The sequence below is a fragment of the Pseudorca crassidens genome, chromosome 1 (assembly GCF_039906515.1).
Source record: "Pseudorca crassidens isolate mPseCra1 chromosome 1, mPseCra1.hap1, whole genome shotgun sequence".
Lineage (NCBI taxonomy): Eukaryota > Metazoa > Chordata > Mammalia > Artiodactyla > Delphinidae > Pseudorca > Pseudorca crassidens.
Window position 1 is genome coordinate 50,679,039 of NC_090296.1, and position 20,008 is coordinate 50,699,046.

Genomic DNA, 20,008 nt, shown 5'->3' on the forward strand with positions numbered 1-20,008 from the left:
TATCCGATCTCCAGAATTTTTATGGTGAGATGTGCTAGAACCCATATATGACAACTTCATTTTTCGAAACCTAATTCTAAATTCTGTCTAATCTGCAACTTACTCATTTCTTCTCACTTTCTATATATACATTAAATACTATAGCAACTTCACCTTAGAAAGTATAGTTAATACATTAATATGCATTTAGTCAATAATTTCTGACAGAGTTATAGCTTATTTACCAAGAGAAAGTGCTAATTTTTGTTTTAAAATTTAGTTCAAGTATTGTCATAGTAGTGTTATTTAATTGAGAATGATGGCTTCAACTTAGAGCGTTCAATGTACACATTAATATAGTTTAAAATTAAAGAATTAAATTATTCCTATGGAGAAAATCTCAGTTCTTGAAAGACCAAAATATATTGTTTTATTACTATAAAATGTTATTAGTTCATTGTCTGATTCACTGATTATATTCAATTCACTCTTAATATTATCTTTTGAAGAGCAAAAGTTTTAAAATTTTAAAACTTTGCATGAACGAGCAAAAAAATCATTTGTCTGTATTTGTGTTTTTATTTCTGGATTCTCTATTCTGTTGCATTGGTCTTTTGTCCTATCTTTTAAAAATTTATTTATTTTATTATTTATTTATTTGGCTGTGCAGCATGCAGCATCTTAGTTCCCTGACTAAGAATCAAACCTACGCCCCCTGCAGTGGAAGGGCAAAGTCCTAACCACTGGACTGGCAGGGAAGTCCCTATTTTCCTATCTTTACATCATTACCACACTATTTGGATTATTGTAGCTTTATAAAAAATCTTGGAATCAGGTAGTTTTAGCCTTCCGACTTTGTTCTTTTTCAGAGTTGTTTTGGTTATTCTAAGACCTTTGTATAGCCATAGGAATTTTAAAATTAGCCTGTCAATTTCTACCAAAAAAAAAAAATCCTGGAATTTTGTTGAATTTATAGATTATTTGAGGGAAATTGACATCTTAACAATATTGAGTCTTTAAACCCATACAGTTTAAATTTTCATTTATTTAGGTTTTTAAAAATTTCTATGAGCAATATTTTGTAGTAGTATATCTTTAGGATGAAATTTGCCGCTTTTTCTTTTTAAATTGAATTTTAACTCTTACAACAAACAAAACTTACAGTATTCTTAATTGGTGTTTGAGGCACTTGCATCCTTGCAGAAATCTTAGCAGTGGAATAAAGAATTTGACATAAGTAAATACACAGACTGTGTATCCAGAGGGATTTATTTCTACATTGTACCAGAAACTTAAATGATAGTTGATTGAACAAGTGCACTAGCAAGATTTTTTTATTTGATTGTGAGTATGGGGGACTGAAAAAATATATATATTAGGAAATAGCATTTCCAAAATTTGTCAAACCTAGTATTTATCAATTTAAAAAATAAAGTTTAATGCTTTTATATGTGTCTATGCATGAATATATAGTATTATGACTATTCTGTTTACAGTGTGTGTATAAGGAAGTACCTTCTGGCAATTTGAAAATACGGTGTAACTAAAATACAGGTCTGACTTGTTAATCTACTGTTAAAGATTGAAAATTATTTTAATTGCTCTTTTTCTGACCAGTCTTTCAGAAAAATCTGAAAATGAGTTTGTTCTGATGTGGTAATTTTATGTTGATTGTCTCTCAGGGTGCTGAGGTAGTAAATACTGTGAAAGTACAAAATATGGTTATCTTTCATTGTCATCTTGATGTCCTTATTAGTATTTATGTCTGGGATTTTTTATTTTTGCGATACGCGGGCCTCTCACTGTGTGGCCTCTCCCGTTGCGGAGCACAGGCTCCGGACGCGCAGGCTCAGCGGCCATGGCTCATGGGCCCAGCCGCTCCGCGGCATGTGGGTTCCTCCCGGACCGGGGCACGAACCCGTGTCCCCTGCATCGGCAGGCGGATTCTCAACCACTGCGCCACCAGGGAAGCCCTATGGCTGGGATTTTAACACTGTATATTTGTTTTTATGACTTTTCATATTTGCAGTTTAACAAGTTTAGTATAAGAAACTCAGATGCTCAGTGTTAAGGTTGCTTTGTAGGTTATTTACTAAAATCATAATCATAGAAAAAAATCCATTAGACATTATCTTAATTCTCACGCACAGTCATTTTTACTGATTAGGGCCCTTGGCTTTTATGGAAGGATGTTATAACAAACAGCCTTATGAACTCCAAGCTGAACTTCCAATATAAATGTTTATTTTATATTTTTTAAAATGTCTGTTGATCTAATAGAAATACATGGTAGGATGTAATTAAGTTTCCTCTTATTATATGAAAGAAGTGCAGGTTGTAAGAGGAAAGATTTATTTCTCCCAAATCTATTTGGAATTTCTAAAGAAATATAAAGCCAGGTTTTTTGGATGTTAGTCCTATATGAATTTCTAATTGCCTTATTTAAACTCTTCTTATCCAGACTTCTTGAAAAAGTAGTTTTTAATTATTGTCTCCAGTTTCATGTGTCCTTCCTCTTTCTCACTTCCCCACTTATCATGTTTCCTTGTAAATTTCTTTGTATTTTATCAAAATTATTCACGGAAAAAAAAAGATAAATAGCTCTATAAGGCTTGTTACGAAAAAGAGCATTACCTCCTCACTATTCACATTTTTTGCTTCCTAGAGGCAGTCCCTTTAATTTTTCAAAATGATTCATTTCAGTATTCTGTGTCTCTAAGGAAAAAAAGTGCTTCTATCGCTACTTATGACTTTTCTGTTTTGGGCATTATCTGTTGATTTCCTACTCTGGAAGGTAAGGATTTAATATTCTTCAATACACATATACATTCCCCCTCCAACCACATATACTTCCTGTCTCTCCTCCCACCCCATGGTTATATCTTAATTTTGGTTGGATCAGTATTCAGAGTTTATAGTATTATAACCATAAATAATGACCATATACTATACTATATGTTATTTATAGTTAAACCACTTTTTCTTACTACCTAACCTTTTACTGAAGTTAATAATTGTCTTGTTTTCTTGTTTGTGTATTTTCTGTGTATTTATTAATTTAAGCTCAAACTCTCTACCAGTTGTTTAAATATCCTCTCAAGAGTTTTAGATCCATCAGTTACTCTGATAATTTCATCTTCTTGAGATAGCTTCTCTTAGAGCCTTCTGATCTGCTCTTATCAGACTGGTGACCTTTATGCCTGTTGTACAGCTCTCATCTTATAATTTTCCCTTACTTCATCCTGGGCATTCCTTTGGCTTTTCTTCTGTATTGGTTCCTTTGTTTTTTTTTCAGAACTGTCACCACTGTAGTTCTTTTTTTTTTTAATAGATCTTTATTGGAGTATAATTGCTTCACAATACCGTGTTAGTTTCTCTTGCACAGCAAAGCAAATCAGCCATATGCATACACATGTCCCCATGTCCCCTCCCTCTTGAGCCTCCCTCCTGTCCTCCCTATCCCACCCTTCTAGGTCATCGCAAAGCACCAAACCGATCTCCCTGTGCTATGCTGCTGCTTCCCACCAGCCAACTGTTGTACATTCGGTAGTGTATATATGTCGATGCTACTCTCACTTCGCCCCAGCTTCGTGCTCCCTCCCCATGTCATCAAGTCCATTCTCTATGTCTGCCTCTTTATTCCTGCCCTGCAACTAGGTTCATCAGTACCTTTTTTTTTTTTTGAGATTCCATATATATGTGTCAGCATACGGTATTTGTTTTTCTCTTTCTGACTTACTTCACTCTGTATGACAGACTCTATGTCCATCCACCTCACTACAAATACCTCAGTTTCATTTCTTTTTATGGCTGAGTAATATTACATTTTATATATGTGCCACATCTTCTTTATCCATTCATCTGTAGATGGACACTTAGGTTGCTTCCATGTCCTGGCTATTGTAAATAGTGCTGCAGTGAACATTGTGGTGCATGTCTCTTTTTGAATTATGGTTTTCTCAGGGTATATGCCCAGTAGTGGGATTGCTGGGTCATATGGTAGTTCTATTTTTAGTTTTTTAAGGAACCTCCATACTGTTTTCCATAGTGGTTGTATCAATTTACATTCCCACCAACAGTGTAGGAGAGTTCCCTTTTCAACACACCCTTTCCAGCATTTATTGTTTCTAATTTTTTTGATAATGGCCATTCTGACCGGTGTGAGGTGATACCTCATTGCAGTTTTGATTTGCATTTCTCTAATAATTAGTGATGTTGAGCATCTTTTCATGTGCCTCTTGGCCATATGTGTGTCTTCCTTGGTGAAATGGCTGTTTAGGTCTTCTGCCCATTTTTTAACTGGATTGTTCGGGTTTTTTTGATATTGAGCTCCATGAGCTGTTTGTATATTTTGGAGATTACTCCTTTGTCTGTTTCATTTGCAAATATTTTCTCCCATTCTGATGGTTGTCTTTTTGTCTTGTTTATGGTTTTCTTTGCTGTGCAAAAGCTTTTAAGTTTAATTAAGTCCCATTTGTTTTTATTTCTGTTACTCTAGGAGGTGGATCAAAAAAGATCTTGCTGTGATTTATGTCAAAGAATGTTTTTCCTATGTTTTCCTCTAAAAGTTTTATAGTGTTTGGTCTTACATTTAAGTCTTTAATCCATTTTGAGTTTATTTTTGTGTATGGTATTAGGTAGTGTTCTAATTTCATTCTTTTACATGTAGCTCTCCAGTTTTCCCAGCACCACTTATTGAAGAGGCTGTCTTTTCTTCATTGTATGTTCTTGCCTCCTTTGTCGTAAATTAGGTGCCCATATGTGCGTGGGTTTATCTCTGGGCATTCTGTCCTGTACCATTGATCTATATTTTTGTTTTTGTGCCAGTACCATACTGTCTTGATTACTGTAGCTTTGTGGTATAGTTTGAAGTTGGGGCGCCTGATTCCTCCAACTCTGTTTTTCTTTCTCAAGATAGCTTTGGCTAGTTGGGGTCTTTTGTGTTTCCATACGAATTGTAAGATTTCTTTGTTCTAATTCTGTGAAGAATGCCATTGGTAGTTTGATAGGGATTGCATTGAATCTGTAGATTGCTTTGGGTAGTATAGTCATTTTCACAATATTGATTCTTCCAATCTAAGAACATGATATATTTCTCCATCTGTTTGTGTCATCTTTGATTCCTTTCATCAGTGTTTTATAGTTTTCTGAGTACAAGTCTTTTGCCTGTTTAGGCAGGTTTATTCCTAGGTATTTTATTCTTTTTGTTGCAGTGGTAAATGGGAGTGTTTCCTTAATTTCTCTTTCTGATTTTTCGTTGTTGGTGTATAGGAATGCCAGAGATTTCTGTGCATTAGTTTTGTATCCTGCAACCTTAACCAAATTCACTTAATACTTCTAGTAGTTTTCTGGTGGCATCTTTAGGATTTTCTATGTATAGTATCATGTCATCAGCAAATAGCGATGATTTTATTTCTTCTTTTCCAATTTTATTCCTTCTCAATTCCTTCCAATTTGTAGGCTTTCTCTAGTTGGGGCGAGCGGGGGGCTACTCTTCGTTGTGATGTGCGGGCTTCTCATTGTGGCATCGGCAGGCGGACTCTCAACCACTGCGCCACCAGGGAAGCCCGGCAGGCGGATTCGTAACCACTGCACCACGAGTGAAGTCCACCAATAATGTTTTTTATGAGCCTTCTTGTACATGTCTTCTGGTAAACGTTTGTGCTTATTGCTCTAGAGCAGTGCTGTCCAATTGGAATATAATACTAACCACATATGTAATTTAAACTTTTCTCATAACCACATTAAATATATACGAAGACACAGATGGAATTGATTTAAATAACGTATTTAACCCAATAAATCTAATCATTTCAGCATATAGTCAACGTAAAAATTATTGAGATATTTGACATTTTTTGTGTGTGCTAGATCTTTGATGTCTGGTATGCATTTTACTCTTATAGCCCATCTCCAGTTCAGTAGAACTACATTTCATGTGCTCAGTAGCCACATGAGGCTGGTGTCTACTGTATTGGACTGTAGAGTTTTAAAGGATATAAAATATTGAGTAGTAGAATTACTGGATCATAGGGTATGCCTATCTTGAACTTTAGTAGTTGATGGCAAAGTTTTCCAAAGTGATAGAGCCATTTTGCACGCCATTGGTAGTGTGTGAGAGTTCCCATTTTTCTACATAATCAACAACACTTGGTATTATCACACTTTGGGTAGTAATTTTTGTGTTCTGTTTAGTAAATCCTTTTCTGCCCTGAGGTCATGAAGATAATTATCTATTATCTTGTTTTATATTATCAGAACTTTATTAGGGCTATTTATTTAATAGGTCTAAAATCAACTAAAATTGATTTTTGTATCGAGTGTGAATAGGAGTTGATTTCATTCTTCTCCATATGGGTATCCAGTTGTTCACTCTTCATCGACTTGCCCCAGTGTCCCTCAACAATCCTCCCCCTGCCCATAATGCCACCTTTGTTGTACATCAAGGGTCTGTATATCTGTGGGCTTGTTTCTGTACTCTCTGTTCTGTTCTTTTCATCTGTTTGTCTATCATTATATCAGTATCACATTATTAAATACTGTAGCTTTGTAATAAATTCCAATAATAATTGGAGCAAGCACTTATATTTCTTTAAGAGTATATGACTGATTTCTTAGCTTTTTGTATTTCTATATAAGTTTTGAAATTATCTTTTCAATTTTAACCAAACATACTCTTTGGTTTTGACTGTGATTTTATTAACTCCATGGATCAGTTTGAGGAGAATTGATATATTTACAATATTAAGTCTGATAATTCATGAACATGGTATTTTATTTCATTTATTTAGATCTTTAATTTTTCTCATAGTCTGGTTTTTCTCCCTAGGAGTCTTGTACTTCTTATCTAAGATTTATTCCAAGATACATGTTATAATGTTTATTCTATTGTAAGTGATGTTATTTTAAAAATTTATTTTCTAACTTTGTTGCTGTTACACAGAAATAACATTTTATTTTTATGATTTGAAATAATTTATGTGTACCATATTTTTATTTTCCTTCATGGGTGTATTAGTCTGGGATCTTTAGAGAAACAGAAATACACACACACACACACACACACACACACACACACACACACACACACTCTCTTATAGAGACAGAGAAGTGCAGATCTGCAGTCAGTAAGCTGGAGACCCAGGAGAACTGATGGTGTAATTCTAGTCCAAGTTCTAGTCCAAAAGCAAAAGAAGACTGAAAACCTGTCAGGCAGAGAGAGAGAATTCTTTCTTACCCAGCCTTTTCTACTATTCAGGCCTTCAGTGGATTGCATGAGGTCCACCCACTCTGGGGAGCGCAATCTGCTTTACCCAGTCTACCAGTTCAAATGTTAATCTCATCCACAAACGCCCTCAGAGACACCCTCAGAAATAATATTTAACCAAATATCTGGGTACCTGGTGGCCCAGAAGTTGACACATCAAATTAACTATCACAGTGGGCAATCAAATCATCTGCAGATTTGTTTCTTCTTTTCTGATTCTTATACTTTCATTTTTCTTGCTGTACTTCACTGACCAGGACCTCCAGTACAATGTGGAATAGAAATCATAATAGCTAGTATCTTTGCCTTTTTCCTAATCTCAAAAGGAAAGCTTTCAGTATTTTACCATTAACTATGATGTTTCTTGTAGATTTTTGTAGATATCTTTTACCAAATTCAGGAAGTTCATTAAGAGATTTGATTATGAATGAATATTCAAAATTTTATGTGCTTTTTCTACATCTGTTTAAGATCATATTATTTTTCTCTCTTATTTAATCTGTTAACATGGTGAATTACTTTGCTTGATTTTCCAACATTAAGCCAACTTAACATTCCTAGGATAAATCCAGCTTGGTCATGTTGTATAATTTTTTTTAATATATTACAGAATTAAGTTAGCTAATAGTTTATTTAGGCTTTTGTTTCTAGGTTCATGAGTGAAAACGAGCTGTACTTTTCATCTTTTCGAGTTTTTATATCAAGGCTAGCCTCAAAATAACTTGAGAAGTCTACTTATTCTTTTACTGTTTTTCAAGAAAGCTTGCTTAAGATTGTTGCATTTCTTCCTTGAATGTTTGATGAGTTTGTCAGTGAAGCCATCTAACGCCATGCAATGAGCTATAAAAGCAAGTCTTAACATATTTCAAAAAAATTGAAATCATAGAAAGTATTTTTTCTGACCACAGTGTGATTATTCTAGAAATTGATAAAAAAGATAACGTGAAAAAAAAAACCCTGTGTTTAGAAATTAAGAAGTATACTTAAAGTATTTAAGTATACTTAAATTCTAAAAGTTAAAGAAGATACCATAATGGAAATTAGAAGTTATTTTGAAATGGATGACTGCAAAAATATTCCATATAAAAATCTGTGGGTTTTTTACAAAAGTAGTTCTTAGACAAAATATACATATTGCAAAAGAAGAAAGGTTGAAAATAAGTATCCATACCAAGAAGTCAGAAAAAAAGAATAAATAGCAGAAGAAAAAATGGAGATGAAACATATAAATGAAATACAAAACAAACATAAAATGGAGAGCATCAACAAAGCCAAAAGTTGGTTCTTGAAAAGATTAATAAAATTGATAAACCCCAGAGAGACTGATCAAGAAAAGAATGGACACACAAATAACTGATATTAATGAAAGAAAAGAATTCACTGAAGTTTCTATGAACTTAAAAATGCAAGAGGCTATAATGAACAATTTTATGCTAAATTTTGAGAATTTAAATGAAGTGGTCAACTTAATGCTGTTTTCTTTGTGGGAAGTTTTTTTTTTTTTTTTCTCCTGTATGCGGGCCTCTCACCGTTGTGGCCTCTCCCGCTGCGGAGCAGAGGCTCCGGACGCGCAGGCTCAGCGGCCATGGCTCACGGGCCCAGCCGCTCCGCGGCATGTGGGATCTTCCCGGACTGGGGCACGAACCCGTGTCCCCTGCATCAGCAGGCGGACTCTCAACCACTGCGCCACCAGGGAAGCCCTGTGGGAAGATTTTTAACTACCGCATCAGTTTTCCAAAATAACTATGAGACTATTTAAATTTTTTTCTTATTATGTCAGTGGCATTGATATCCTCCTAATACCATGCATTAGAACAATACTTTTCTCTTAATCATTCTTTCAGCAGATATTTACATGACATCTACTATAACGCTAGGCACTATTTTTTACCTTCTTTTTCCTCATATTCAGTTTGACTGGATTATTTTTTAGGACAGATTACTAGATTCTAATTTTAAGAAATTTAACAACAGGGACTTCCCTGGCAGTCCAGTGGTTAAGACTCCGTGCTTCCACTGCAGGGGGTGCAGGTTTGATCCCTGGTGGGGTGCTAGGATCCCGCATGCTATGCGGTAAGGCCAAAAAAAAAAAAAAAGAAATTTAACAACAAAAGAGGCTCAGCACAGCTGTGTGGCAACAGAAAGCAGCATATACCATTGTAAAAGAAATCTGACTAGCACCTACTTCATAGAGCACCTCTGTAACATGTAAAGTAGTATGATTATTCAGGGCTACCTCTGTTGCTAGGGTTCATAGACTTCTAGTAGGTTTATTTTATTTATTTATTAACTTTACAGCAGGTTTTTATTTTTGCTTTATATCTATTACAGTGTTTGAAACCTAAAGAAACACATTTTCTCTTCAAATTTGGATGTGTATATAAGTATCATTTGTCTGGACTCAGCACTCAATGCCTTGGTTTCTTGGCCTATATCTGCTCTGAAATCATCAAGCTGTGTCTGTCTACCCAGGGGCCCCGAGAACAAGAAAAACAATAGCCAGAAGTTTATAGTTCTTAAAAGCAAATAAATTTGGAAAGAAAAATGTGAGGAAAAAGGTTTGATTCACTTTCGTAGAGTCTGTAGCTAGGAACCCAAGCTGTTTTTGAGGAATATCTGGTCTGTCTTGGGTAGCTGGAACCTCATACATACCCCCTTTGCTTCTTTAGTGGTTCAATCAAAGACAGTTCCCACAAAAGCTGGCTAAAAGAGCCAGTACCCAACTCCAGGGCCTGAGGGTTCTCGGCATGGCAGTTTTCTCTTCCCAAACCCAGAGGCCAAACCTCTGACCTACATAGGGGAGCAGGGCTAGAGTTCAGCAGAGGGGTTCAAGTGTGTGCTAATGTGGACATTGGCAGTCAGGCTGGCCCAGAGTAGTGAGGTGGGCCCAGACGCACTGAAGACCTTTATGACATACTCCACAATCCTTTCTCCCAGTGTTCTGGACCCCAAATTTAATGGTGCCTATTCTTTTTTTTTAAATTTATTTTTGGCTGCTTTGGTTCTTCATTGCTGTGTGCGGCTTTCTCTAGTTGCGGTGAGTAGGGGCTACTCTTCGTTGCAAGTGCGCGGACTTCTCATTGCAGAGGCTTCTTGTTGTGGAACACGGGCTCTAGGCACGTGGGTTTCAGTAGTTGTGGCACGTGGGCTCAGTAGTTGTGGTGCACAGGCTTAGTTGCTCCACAGCATGTGGGGTCTTCCCTGATCAGGGCTCGAACCCGTGTCCCCTGCATTGGCAGGCAGATTCCTAACCACTGCGCCACCAGGGAAGCCCAAATGGTGCCTATCCTAACTTACAGCCAGGTTTGATTCTGCACATAGCCCAGGCCTGATGCAAAATGCCCTCCCAGAGGAAAACTAACAGCTTTAATTTACAGACTTACTTGGTTTGTACTGACCTCAAAACTCTTCCCTCCCCATGGTCTTCACCTAGGTGTGGGGCTAGGGAACAGACAATGGGATGAACGAATCCTTTATGAAGGCCTTGACCAAAGAGCAGTTATTGCCTACCACATGGATCCCCCCGTAGGGCCAAATTCTTGACTTGTTGGCTTAACAAAAAAAATACAAAAGTTAAGACAGGAAAAATACTGGACAGGATTGGTCTAAAATGTGCAATCCTACAACAGCTGTGGAAAAAACCTACTCTGAGCAATTTCTCCATCTCACACGCACTTATTTCCAGGATAGCCCTACCTGGAAGATACTGCTACTAGTTGTGAGCCTTTCCTGTGGTTCAGTAAGCTGAGGCTTGCACCCTTCACCAGCCTGCCAGGGAGGCAGACAGGCACATACATTCCTAGGCCCCCAGCCAGCCTCCTCTCCCTAAGTGTCCCTACGGTGCCTGCAGGGAGCTGGAGAATCTGGCTCCTTGCCTTCAACTGAGAGCCCAGAATCTGAGCCCACAAGATGAATCTGCTGAGGAATATTCAGGATGCTGGACACCAAGCTGAGCGAGAAGAGCTTGGGGAGGAGAGATGTGGCCTGAACAGCCGAGCTGAGGCCTTCAAAGAAGGGCATGGGGGAGGAGGGGGAAGTATTGCTAGGCATGCATCTCCTTCCCTTCTATTTTGCTAGAAACAGGTAACTTTAGAGTATAGGGGGAAGACAGGTAGACATGAGAAAATGGAAATCCAGTTCCTTCTGCTAGAGTTTTCATTTTAAACTGGTTTGGCTTGAGAGAAGTTGAAAGTTCGTGCCTGAGGGCCTTCTTTCTCTCTTCCTTGACTAAGTATGATAGCAGCTATAATCTGTGCAGTTCAGCTCTAAAAAATAGGGCTCTTGGAAAGAGGCTTCCAGGGAGAAGAGAATAGGAGTAGTCTAAGGGTTCTAGGTAAGGGGGAACACAAAGGGTCCCTGAATGCTGAAGTCATCAACACCTGTTCCTTGGAAGGGTCACTTGCACCTACTGGCCCAAGTAACCAGGCTGGCCAGGTGAGGGTGGAACCTGTGTGGTTCTAACAGAAGGTTGCAGCCAATACCAAGGCCAGTCAGTTACTTGGGATAGCTCGGAATTGAAGGCAGGCTTCTAAGACCAGAGATCCTGTTAACACTAGAGAAGATGGTGTGGCGGTGAGATGCCCAGAAGGGCTGGCAATAAAGAGTAGCTGTCACTGTTCAAAACAGTATTTGAAAACTTTAGCTAAGAAAAAGACTCCTTGTCCCTTTAACCCACACCTAAATATCTCAGACCCACCAGAGATCTTAAAATGGACATAGCCATGTGCCAAAATATTAAGATTCCAAACACATGTCTTCTCAGGCTATTCCCTACAGCAGGTTGGGGAGCCCTTCCATCCCTGTAATATCCATTCAGAAATCTGTCAGAAAGCCTCTGACTTCACCTAGGCCAGGGTCTGGAGTCCAGATGGGGGCTGCCCACGAAGAGTGGCTGTGAAGCCTGGGCTAAAAGATAATATTTTGCTTCCCAAGATGGCCAGAGGAGAGGAGGAGATGCAAAAGATGATGTTACTGCCTCTGTGGGCTGGGAGAACTTCACCTGTTGACTGAAAAGGGGGTCAGAGGAATATAATGGGAAAACATGGTCTGAGGAAGACACTAACAAAGGAAAGCTCCTTGAGGCCACATTTATCTGATGAGAAATTTGTCCTCATGTTGTGCCCTGGGAGACTTCAGCCTTTGGAGTCCTTGTAGAAAACAGGCTTCAAGCAGTAGCTGATGATCAAAAAGTCTTCTATTTGGTACCCGGCCCAGATCTGAAGCAAAAGTAAATTTGGGAGGAACAGTTGGGGAAGGCCGGATGGGTATGTATGTCTCACAATAAGAATTTGGCCCCAATGTCAGGGACTTAACTGTTGCTAGGGATGTACAAAGTAGATCTCACTAAAATGCTCTGCCCTTTGGACCAGGACAAGGGGTGGGGGTGGCTTGCTTTTGAACTGTAGGAAAACAGTTTTGTAATGGAGTCGGCAGGCCAAGTGAAGAGGGTCCTGCGCCTTGCTTACCTGGGAGAGTGAGGTTGGTTGATACCATGCCCAGCCTGCAGAGCAGCATCTGACTCACTTAGGCAGTACAGCACTGGCGTCACTTTTCAGTGATAGCCACCAGCCCCAACCACCTTTCTCAGAAAATGCCTCTGGAGTGGGATCTCATCACTGGAAAGAGAGGGCAGATTCAAGACCAGTGGCCAAAAGCATCTGAACTTTTTTTCTGTAAACAGTGGCATGGCTTTCACCTGAGCCAGAGGGGGATGTGTAGGAATGGGAGCAAGAATGGCATTGTTTCTGGGGAAGGGAAAACGCAGCTTGGAGCAGGGCACCTCTGCCCGACCTCTGTGGGGAAGCAGGGACAGGGCAGATTGTGCCTGCAGCTCCACCACTGGCCTACACGCAGCCGACAGCTTCCTCCACCCCACCCCCAGCACCTGAGCTTCACTGTCACATGTAATCCACTGACGCATGTAGGCAAGCCACTGAGGCACTGCAGTAGCTCTACTCAAAGGGGAGAGAAGCCATTAGGATTATAATTGTCACAGGAAGGGCAAAACCCAAACCATGTACAGGTTATCACGTAAGTTATCACAGATGGCTGCCTCTCCTCTTACCACAGAAATTTAGCAGCCTCACGACTTTTGTGAGAGTGATTGATATCTTCCCTGATTGGGATCTTGGTACATAGTAGGTTTAGTAATTAACTTCAGGGTATCCATGCTTCCTTTGAAATTGTGTAGAATATTTTATGTGCATATGCTTTTTTGGTGGTAAGGATGAGGGGCCAGTGGCTTTCAACTGATTTTCAGAGTCTAGAAAAGATTAAGAACCACTACTCTGAGTTAAGAAAAGTTTACAGAGACCAACAAATACAGTTTTTCTTCATTTTTTGTTTTATATCTGTATTTGAGTAACCATTCTGGTAAAATACTAAAAATTATATATAAGATTCTCTGACTTTTGTTTAATAAATATCATTTTGCCTGTACTTAAATTGAGAACTTTTTTTTTTTAAAGGTTCAGGAGCAAGTACATCCCAATCTCTCAGCTAATGAAGAGTCTCTCTATTATATTGAAGAGCTGATTTTTCAGCTGCTTAATAAATTATGCATGGCCCAACCAAGGACTGTTCAAGATGTGGAGGTAAAAATTATTTTGTTATTTCAAAAAGTCATTGAACCACTGTACAAATTAATTTTTATATCTAAATCTATATCATTCTAAATTATTATGGAAGGTAAAACCATTGAAATCATAATGGGAGATATATGGTCAGTTCATTCTGAAAGGGAAGTTTTTCAGCAAAAAAAGTGCTAAAACAACTGGATAAATTTATGGTGGGAAAAACCCTTGAAACCTATCTCACACAAAAATTAGTTCAAGATATATCATAGTCTTAAACATAAATGCTGAAACTATAAAGTTTCTAGAAGAAAATGCGGGAGAATATCTTTATAAGCTGGTGTTAAACAAATGTTTTTTTGCAGAGGACTCAAAACACTGTAAATATCAAAGAATAAAATTGATGTGAAAATACAAAAGGTATAAGTCACAGACTAGGAGAAAATGTTTCAATATGTATTCCTTACAAAGGAATTGTAAGGTAAGGCTTGTATCCAGAATATGTTAAAACAAACAAACAAACAAACAAAAACTCCTACAAGTCAGTAATAAAAAGATACCCTGCTCACCCAAGTGGGCAAAAATCTTGAACAGATACTTCATAAAAGAAGATATACTTATGGCCAATAAGCATATGAAAAGGTACTCAAGCTCATAATTCATCAGGGAAATAGAGATTAAAACTACGATGAGATACTATTTCACACCCACTAAAAGGGATAAAATTAAAGACTGATAACATGGAATATTGATGAGATGTAGAGCAACTAGAACTCTTATACATTGCTAGTGGGAGTATAAAACGGCAAAAGTACTTTGGAAAATTGTTTTGCAGTTTCTTATAGTTAAATATATATCTAGCCTATGACCCAGCAATTTTACCCCTGGGTATTCAACCCTAGAGAAATGGAAATATATCTTCACAAAGAGACTTATACATGAATAGCCAAGCAGTTTTATTCATAATAGGCAAAAATCAGAAACAACTAAAGTTTCCATCTACAAGAGAACGGGAAAACAAATTGTGATAGATTCATAAAATGGAATACTACTTAGTAGTATTGTAAACTGAAAGAATGCACTATTGGTATACGCAATAACATAGCTACAATCCACAGATATTATATAGAGCAAAATGAGACATACCCCAGAGAGTATGTATTATATGATTCCAAGTTACATAAAAATCAGAAATAGCTAAAAGTAATGGTGATAGAAATCAGGATGGTGGCTGCCTATGAAGGGTGAGATTAAGATGATAGAAATTTTCTGTAATCTTGATTAGGGTGATGGTTATACAGATGTAAGCATTTTTCAAAACTCATTCAATGGTACACTTAAGATCTGTACATTTTACTGCATATAAATATTACCTCAATAAAGGACTAGTATAGAATAAACATTTTACTCATTGATTAAAAGTATATATATACATACATATACCTCTAAAAGATCGTGTGTAATTCAGAGCTGAAATATTTGTTTTGGCTCAGTTACATGGGAGTATTTCTAGATTTTTAGAAATATCCGTCAGTATAGCTTTTAAAAGTTACTTTGGCATTATACTGTTTATATTACCTTTCTTTTGAAGATTGTTTCTATAACAAGGCAACAACTTCCAGTGTAGGGATAATCTTAATTTGGAGTAATAGACCTATTAAGATTTTCAGGGACTCTCGGAATTAAAGCATTTGTTTCCCTGTTCTCTGCTGTAAGAATTGGACATAAGTAAATATAATAAAACTATACTTTTCAGAAGCTAAATATGTTAGAAGCTGAGAATATAATTTTAAAAATAGGAAATCCTGCTAAATTGGAGTTTCATTCAGTTATCATTACTTCTCATTATTCATGCCAATTACTGGTTACATTTAAGATTAGATGAACAAAATAGTAACGTAAAAGGCTTGGATTGTTTTTGCCAAGAGATATATTTCTTTAAACCATTCTGAGCTCTGCCACACACTTGATCCTTTAAGAGGTACATGATATTTCTTCTTTTAAAATTCTTCTCTATAAAGCTCTGAGATTAGCAGGAGAGAGACTGCATAGTAATTATTAATAATGAGTTAACTTCTGCTAGGTAAACAGTTTTAACCCTAGAAACCTTGACCTTAAAATCACTGATAGAGTATTTTATGTTTGCTTTAATCTCCCCTAATATTATTACTTTTTCCTTTTTCCATTTTATCTTAATTATGCTTACACTTAAAGCTTTCTGTTTAAACTTCACCTTTTTCCTCACCCATGGGAATTATGTGGAAGAATCTTGATAGCATGTTGATCTTTTTTTTTTTAAACAAAAAAATTTCATTTATTGCAGGAATCAGAATATGCTATGTTACTATTAGCTGCTGGTGTTATGGATGATGATGAAGTTTAATTTTGTATGAATTTTCTGTTTATGAGCACTTCTATTAACAGTAGTTCTGCTGTGATCTGAACAGGAACGAGTTCAAAAGACCTTTCCTCATCCAATTGATAAATGGGCTATTGCTGATGCACAGTCTGCCATAGAGAAACGAAAACGAAGAAATCCTCTCTTACTGCCTGTGGACAAAATCCATCCTTCATTGAAGGTAGAACAGACAAGCAAACAAACAAAAAACAGACACAAAAAAGCATTGGGGAGGTTATTTTTAACAAATAATACTTTATATAGTATTTGTGTATTTATATAGCATGGTCTTATTGTGTATGTGCACTTGAGTGTGTGTACACTTATTTATACACATACATGCATATATATGTTTCTTAATATGTGTAAAAAACAAAAAGAAGTATGCTTTGATGAAATCATATTGCTTTTCAAATAATATTAAAGGTTAATGATAAGAAATAATGCATCTTTGTGGCATCTTCTAATGATGGCTACCCCTGATTGACTTCCAGCTTTTTGTTGATTAATAAAATATATAATGCGAAAGCTCCTGTGAGTTCAGAACTGTTTTTAAATCTGTATTTATCACAGATATTTTTCTATACGTTAGAAAAGTTGTCTAGGGAATATTATTTAGTCTGTAGAAAATAATTGGTGTACATGGATTTGAATACTATTTGGTAGCAATTTCAAGACTCCCCCTCCCCCCACCCAACACACACACACACACACACACATCCTCCCCTTAGTAGAAACCATTGTAATTTGGGGATATTAATTAAAGCAAGATCCTTGAAGATAGCAGATACTTATCAGATGGGTTTCAGATAATGTATCAAGAGGTTTTCAGGGAAGTCCAGTCCAAGATTTCTGTCTTAGAATCAATCATCTCTTCTTGTTTGATACTGAAGGCAGATTTGTTAGATTACGTGTCTCTTAAAAAAAGAGAGAGACAAAAAGAAACCCTGATACTGAGCCAACAGCTCATTTTATATCCTGTGGTACCTTTGAGTTTAGATATTTGGTTTACAGAAAGTTCTTTATAAGCAAGAATGTTAAATAAAATTTTTAAGTGCTTAACTGCTACTTGACAGTGCTGCCATTTTTTGGAATTAAATTGTTTATTTTTTCCACAGGAAGTTTTAGGGTACAAAGTGGACTACCATGTGTCCCTATATATTGTGGCTGTACTGGAGTATATCTCAGCTGATATTTTGAAATTGGCTGGTAATTATGTTTTTAATATCCGACATTATGAAATATCCCAACAGGACATTAAAGTGTCAATGTGTGCAGATAAGGTAAGTGTTAAAAGGTATTTAAACTTAACCTGAATGATAGAGACTATATGTCACTTATACCTCTGTTTTTTATATATATATATATATATATATATATATACACATTTTTTTTTTTTTTGAGGTATGCGGGCCTCTCACTGCTGTGGCCTCTCCCGTTGCGGAGCACAGGCTCCGGACGCGCAGGCTCAGCGGCCATGGCTCACGGGCCTAGCTGCTCTGCGGCATGTGGGATCTTCCCGGACCAGGGCACAAACCCATGTCCCCCGCATCGGCAGGTGGACTCTCAACCACTGCGCCACCAGGGAAGCCCTATACCTTTGTTTTTTAATACATGATTATATTAGTGATTTTTATAGTGACTGGTGTTGGAAGACAGAAAAATGGTGGCTTTACCGACTAACAATGATATTTTCGGGTTTTTTAGCATGCGACAGGATGAGAATCTCTTTCTTTCCAGCAAGAATTTTTTACCTACAGGAAAAAACATCCAAAGCCTCAAACCAGTGTAAGAAAAGTAGTTTGAGTTTTGTATTTTAAGAAAGAGAATAAATACAGAATATTCAGATACGTTTAAGAAGTAATTTTGAAAAACATGCTTTGATTTCACAGCATGGGTCATTGGGGCACAGGTAGAGAGAAGACTTTGCCATGCCAGAGTTACTTCCTTTTGATAATTTTTTGTTACTTATCTTCTTCCTGGCTGTAAGCTACTGAGGAAAGAAATTGAGTCATTTCTTTATTTTCCTCTCTCCTCCTTTTCTTCCCTTCCCACTTTCCCTCCTTTTTTTCTTACTTTTTAAATCAACATTTTTGAGTACCTCTTATGTGTCAGTCACTGTCCTGAGCATTGAAAATACAGCAGTGAACAAATCAGCAATCCCTGTGTTAGAAAGAATTTATTTTAGTGGGAAATAAAAGTATTATAACCAAATAATGGCAGCACAATGTAATTAAAACTATTATACAAATAAATCAAAGGTGGTGGAGAAAGTGAGTAACTCTGGCATAGGGGGGACCAGGAACATTTCATAGAGAAGATACCTGAACTAGACCTCTAAGCGTGAATTACCCCAGGACCTGGCACATGCCAGTGGTTCTCCACTTTGCACATTAGAATTACCAGAAAGCTTGTAGAGAATACTGATGCCTGCATTCACCCCCAGAGCTGATTTACTTGGCCTGGGATGGGCCTCTAAGCATCAGAATTTTCAAAATTTTTGAAACTATCACAGGTGATTCTGATGTGCAGTTATGATTGAGAGTGATTGTACTATGCTGTAGTCCCAAAAATGATTTTTCACTTAAATTTCATAGTAGAAATTCCTTGTTATTTCTATTTTGACTTCTGAAAAAATGAAAAAAATGATTACATGGTTTTTTTACTTTGTTTCTAGCTCAGACTTTTAGAAAAGTTGTATGTACAATAAAAATACTCCCCTGTACCCTAAACCCCTTGAGAGTAGGTTGCCAACATAGTTTAGTGTGTCCTGCAAACAAAAACATTTTCCTGCATAACCACGGTATGACAATCAAAATCCAGGAAATGAATGTGGATACATTATATTATGTAATCCTTAGACCCCGTTCAAGTTTTGCCACTTGTCCCGGTGATGTCCTTTAGAGCAAAATGATCCAGTTCAGAATCACGTGCTGTGTCTAGTAGTCATGCATCTTTTTTCTCCTTGTTCATTCTGGAACAGTTCTTCATTCTTCCTTAACTTTTATGACCGTGACGTTTTTAAGGATTATACCTGTTAATGTTTAAAATGCCCCTTCCTTTAGTTTTTTCTGATGTTTTCTCTTGATAAGATTTAGGTTATGGATCTGTGGCAGGAATATCATAGGAGTTCTTCTCATTGCATTTTCTTACACAACATACAATTTCACTGTATCCCATTACTAGTGATAGTCACTTTGATCACTTGATTAAGGGTTCATCCTCTAGGCTTCTCTACTTTAAAGGACTCCTTTCCCTTTTGTAATTAATAAATATTTTGTGGAATATTTTAAGGCTATGTAAATATCTTGTTCCTCATCACAGGTTAAATTTATTTATTTTGTTTATTTTAATATGGACTCATTGATTCTTATTCAGTGGAACATAACCTGTCACTTCATTATTTAATATTCAGATTGTCTCAGATTTGGCCAATGGGAACTCCTTCAATTTGGCTTCTCTGTCCCTATCATTCTTTGAACACATTCTTTTGACACAAGATGCTCCAGGTTCAACTTGTTCTTTACCTGCTGCTCAAGCCTGGAATTAGTTGGTTTCTAAAAAATCCTGGTTCCTTTTAGTGAGAATGGTATTTAGAAACCAAGATCTTCGTGCTAGATGAGCTCATTGATATTGGAGTGTCACTGCTCTGGTCTCTTAGAGGGCAGAATTAGGGAGTGTGTGTGTGTGTGTGTTTGTGTATACATATATACATACACATTTATATTTATTTCTCATCTTTCTTTATATAAGTTCACAGATCTCTTCAATCCACATTCAACACCACAGGAT

The 20,008-nt window shown here is 37.0% G+C and overlaps 1 protein-coding gene across 4 annotated transcripts in view; it reads left to right on the forward strand.

Moving 5' to 3' along the window:
* The window catches only part of SOS2 (SOS Ras/Rho guanine nucleotide exchange factor 2), a 100,168-nt gene that overhangs the window by 13,524 nt on the left and 66,636 nt on the right, over nt 1-20,008 (forward strand). For all 4 annotated transcript variants that reach the window (XM_067736505.1, XM_067736516.1, XM_067736497.1 and 1 more), the window contains exons 2-4: nt 13,714-13,839; nt 16,266-16,397; nt 17,335-17,499. In XM_067736505.1, the coding sequence (XP_067592606.1) occupies nt 13,714-13,839; nt 16,266-16,397; nt 17,335-17,499 (423 nt within the window). The remainder of the gene's footprint in view (nt 1-13,713; nt 13,840-16,265; nt 16,398-17,334; nt 17,500-20,008) is intronic.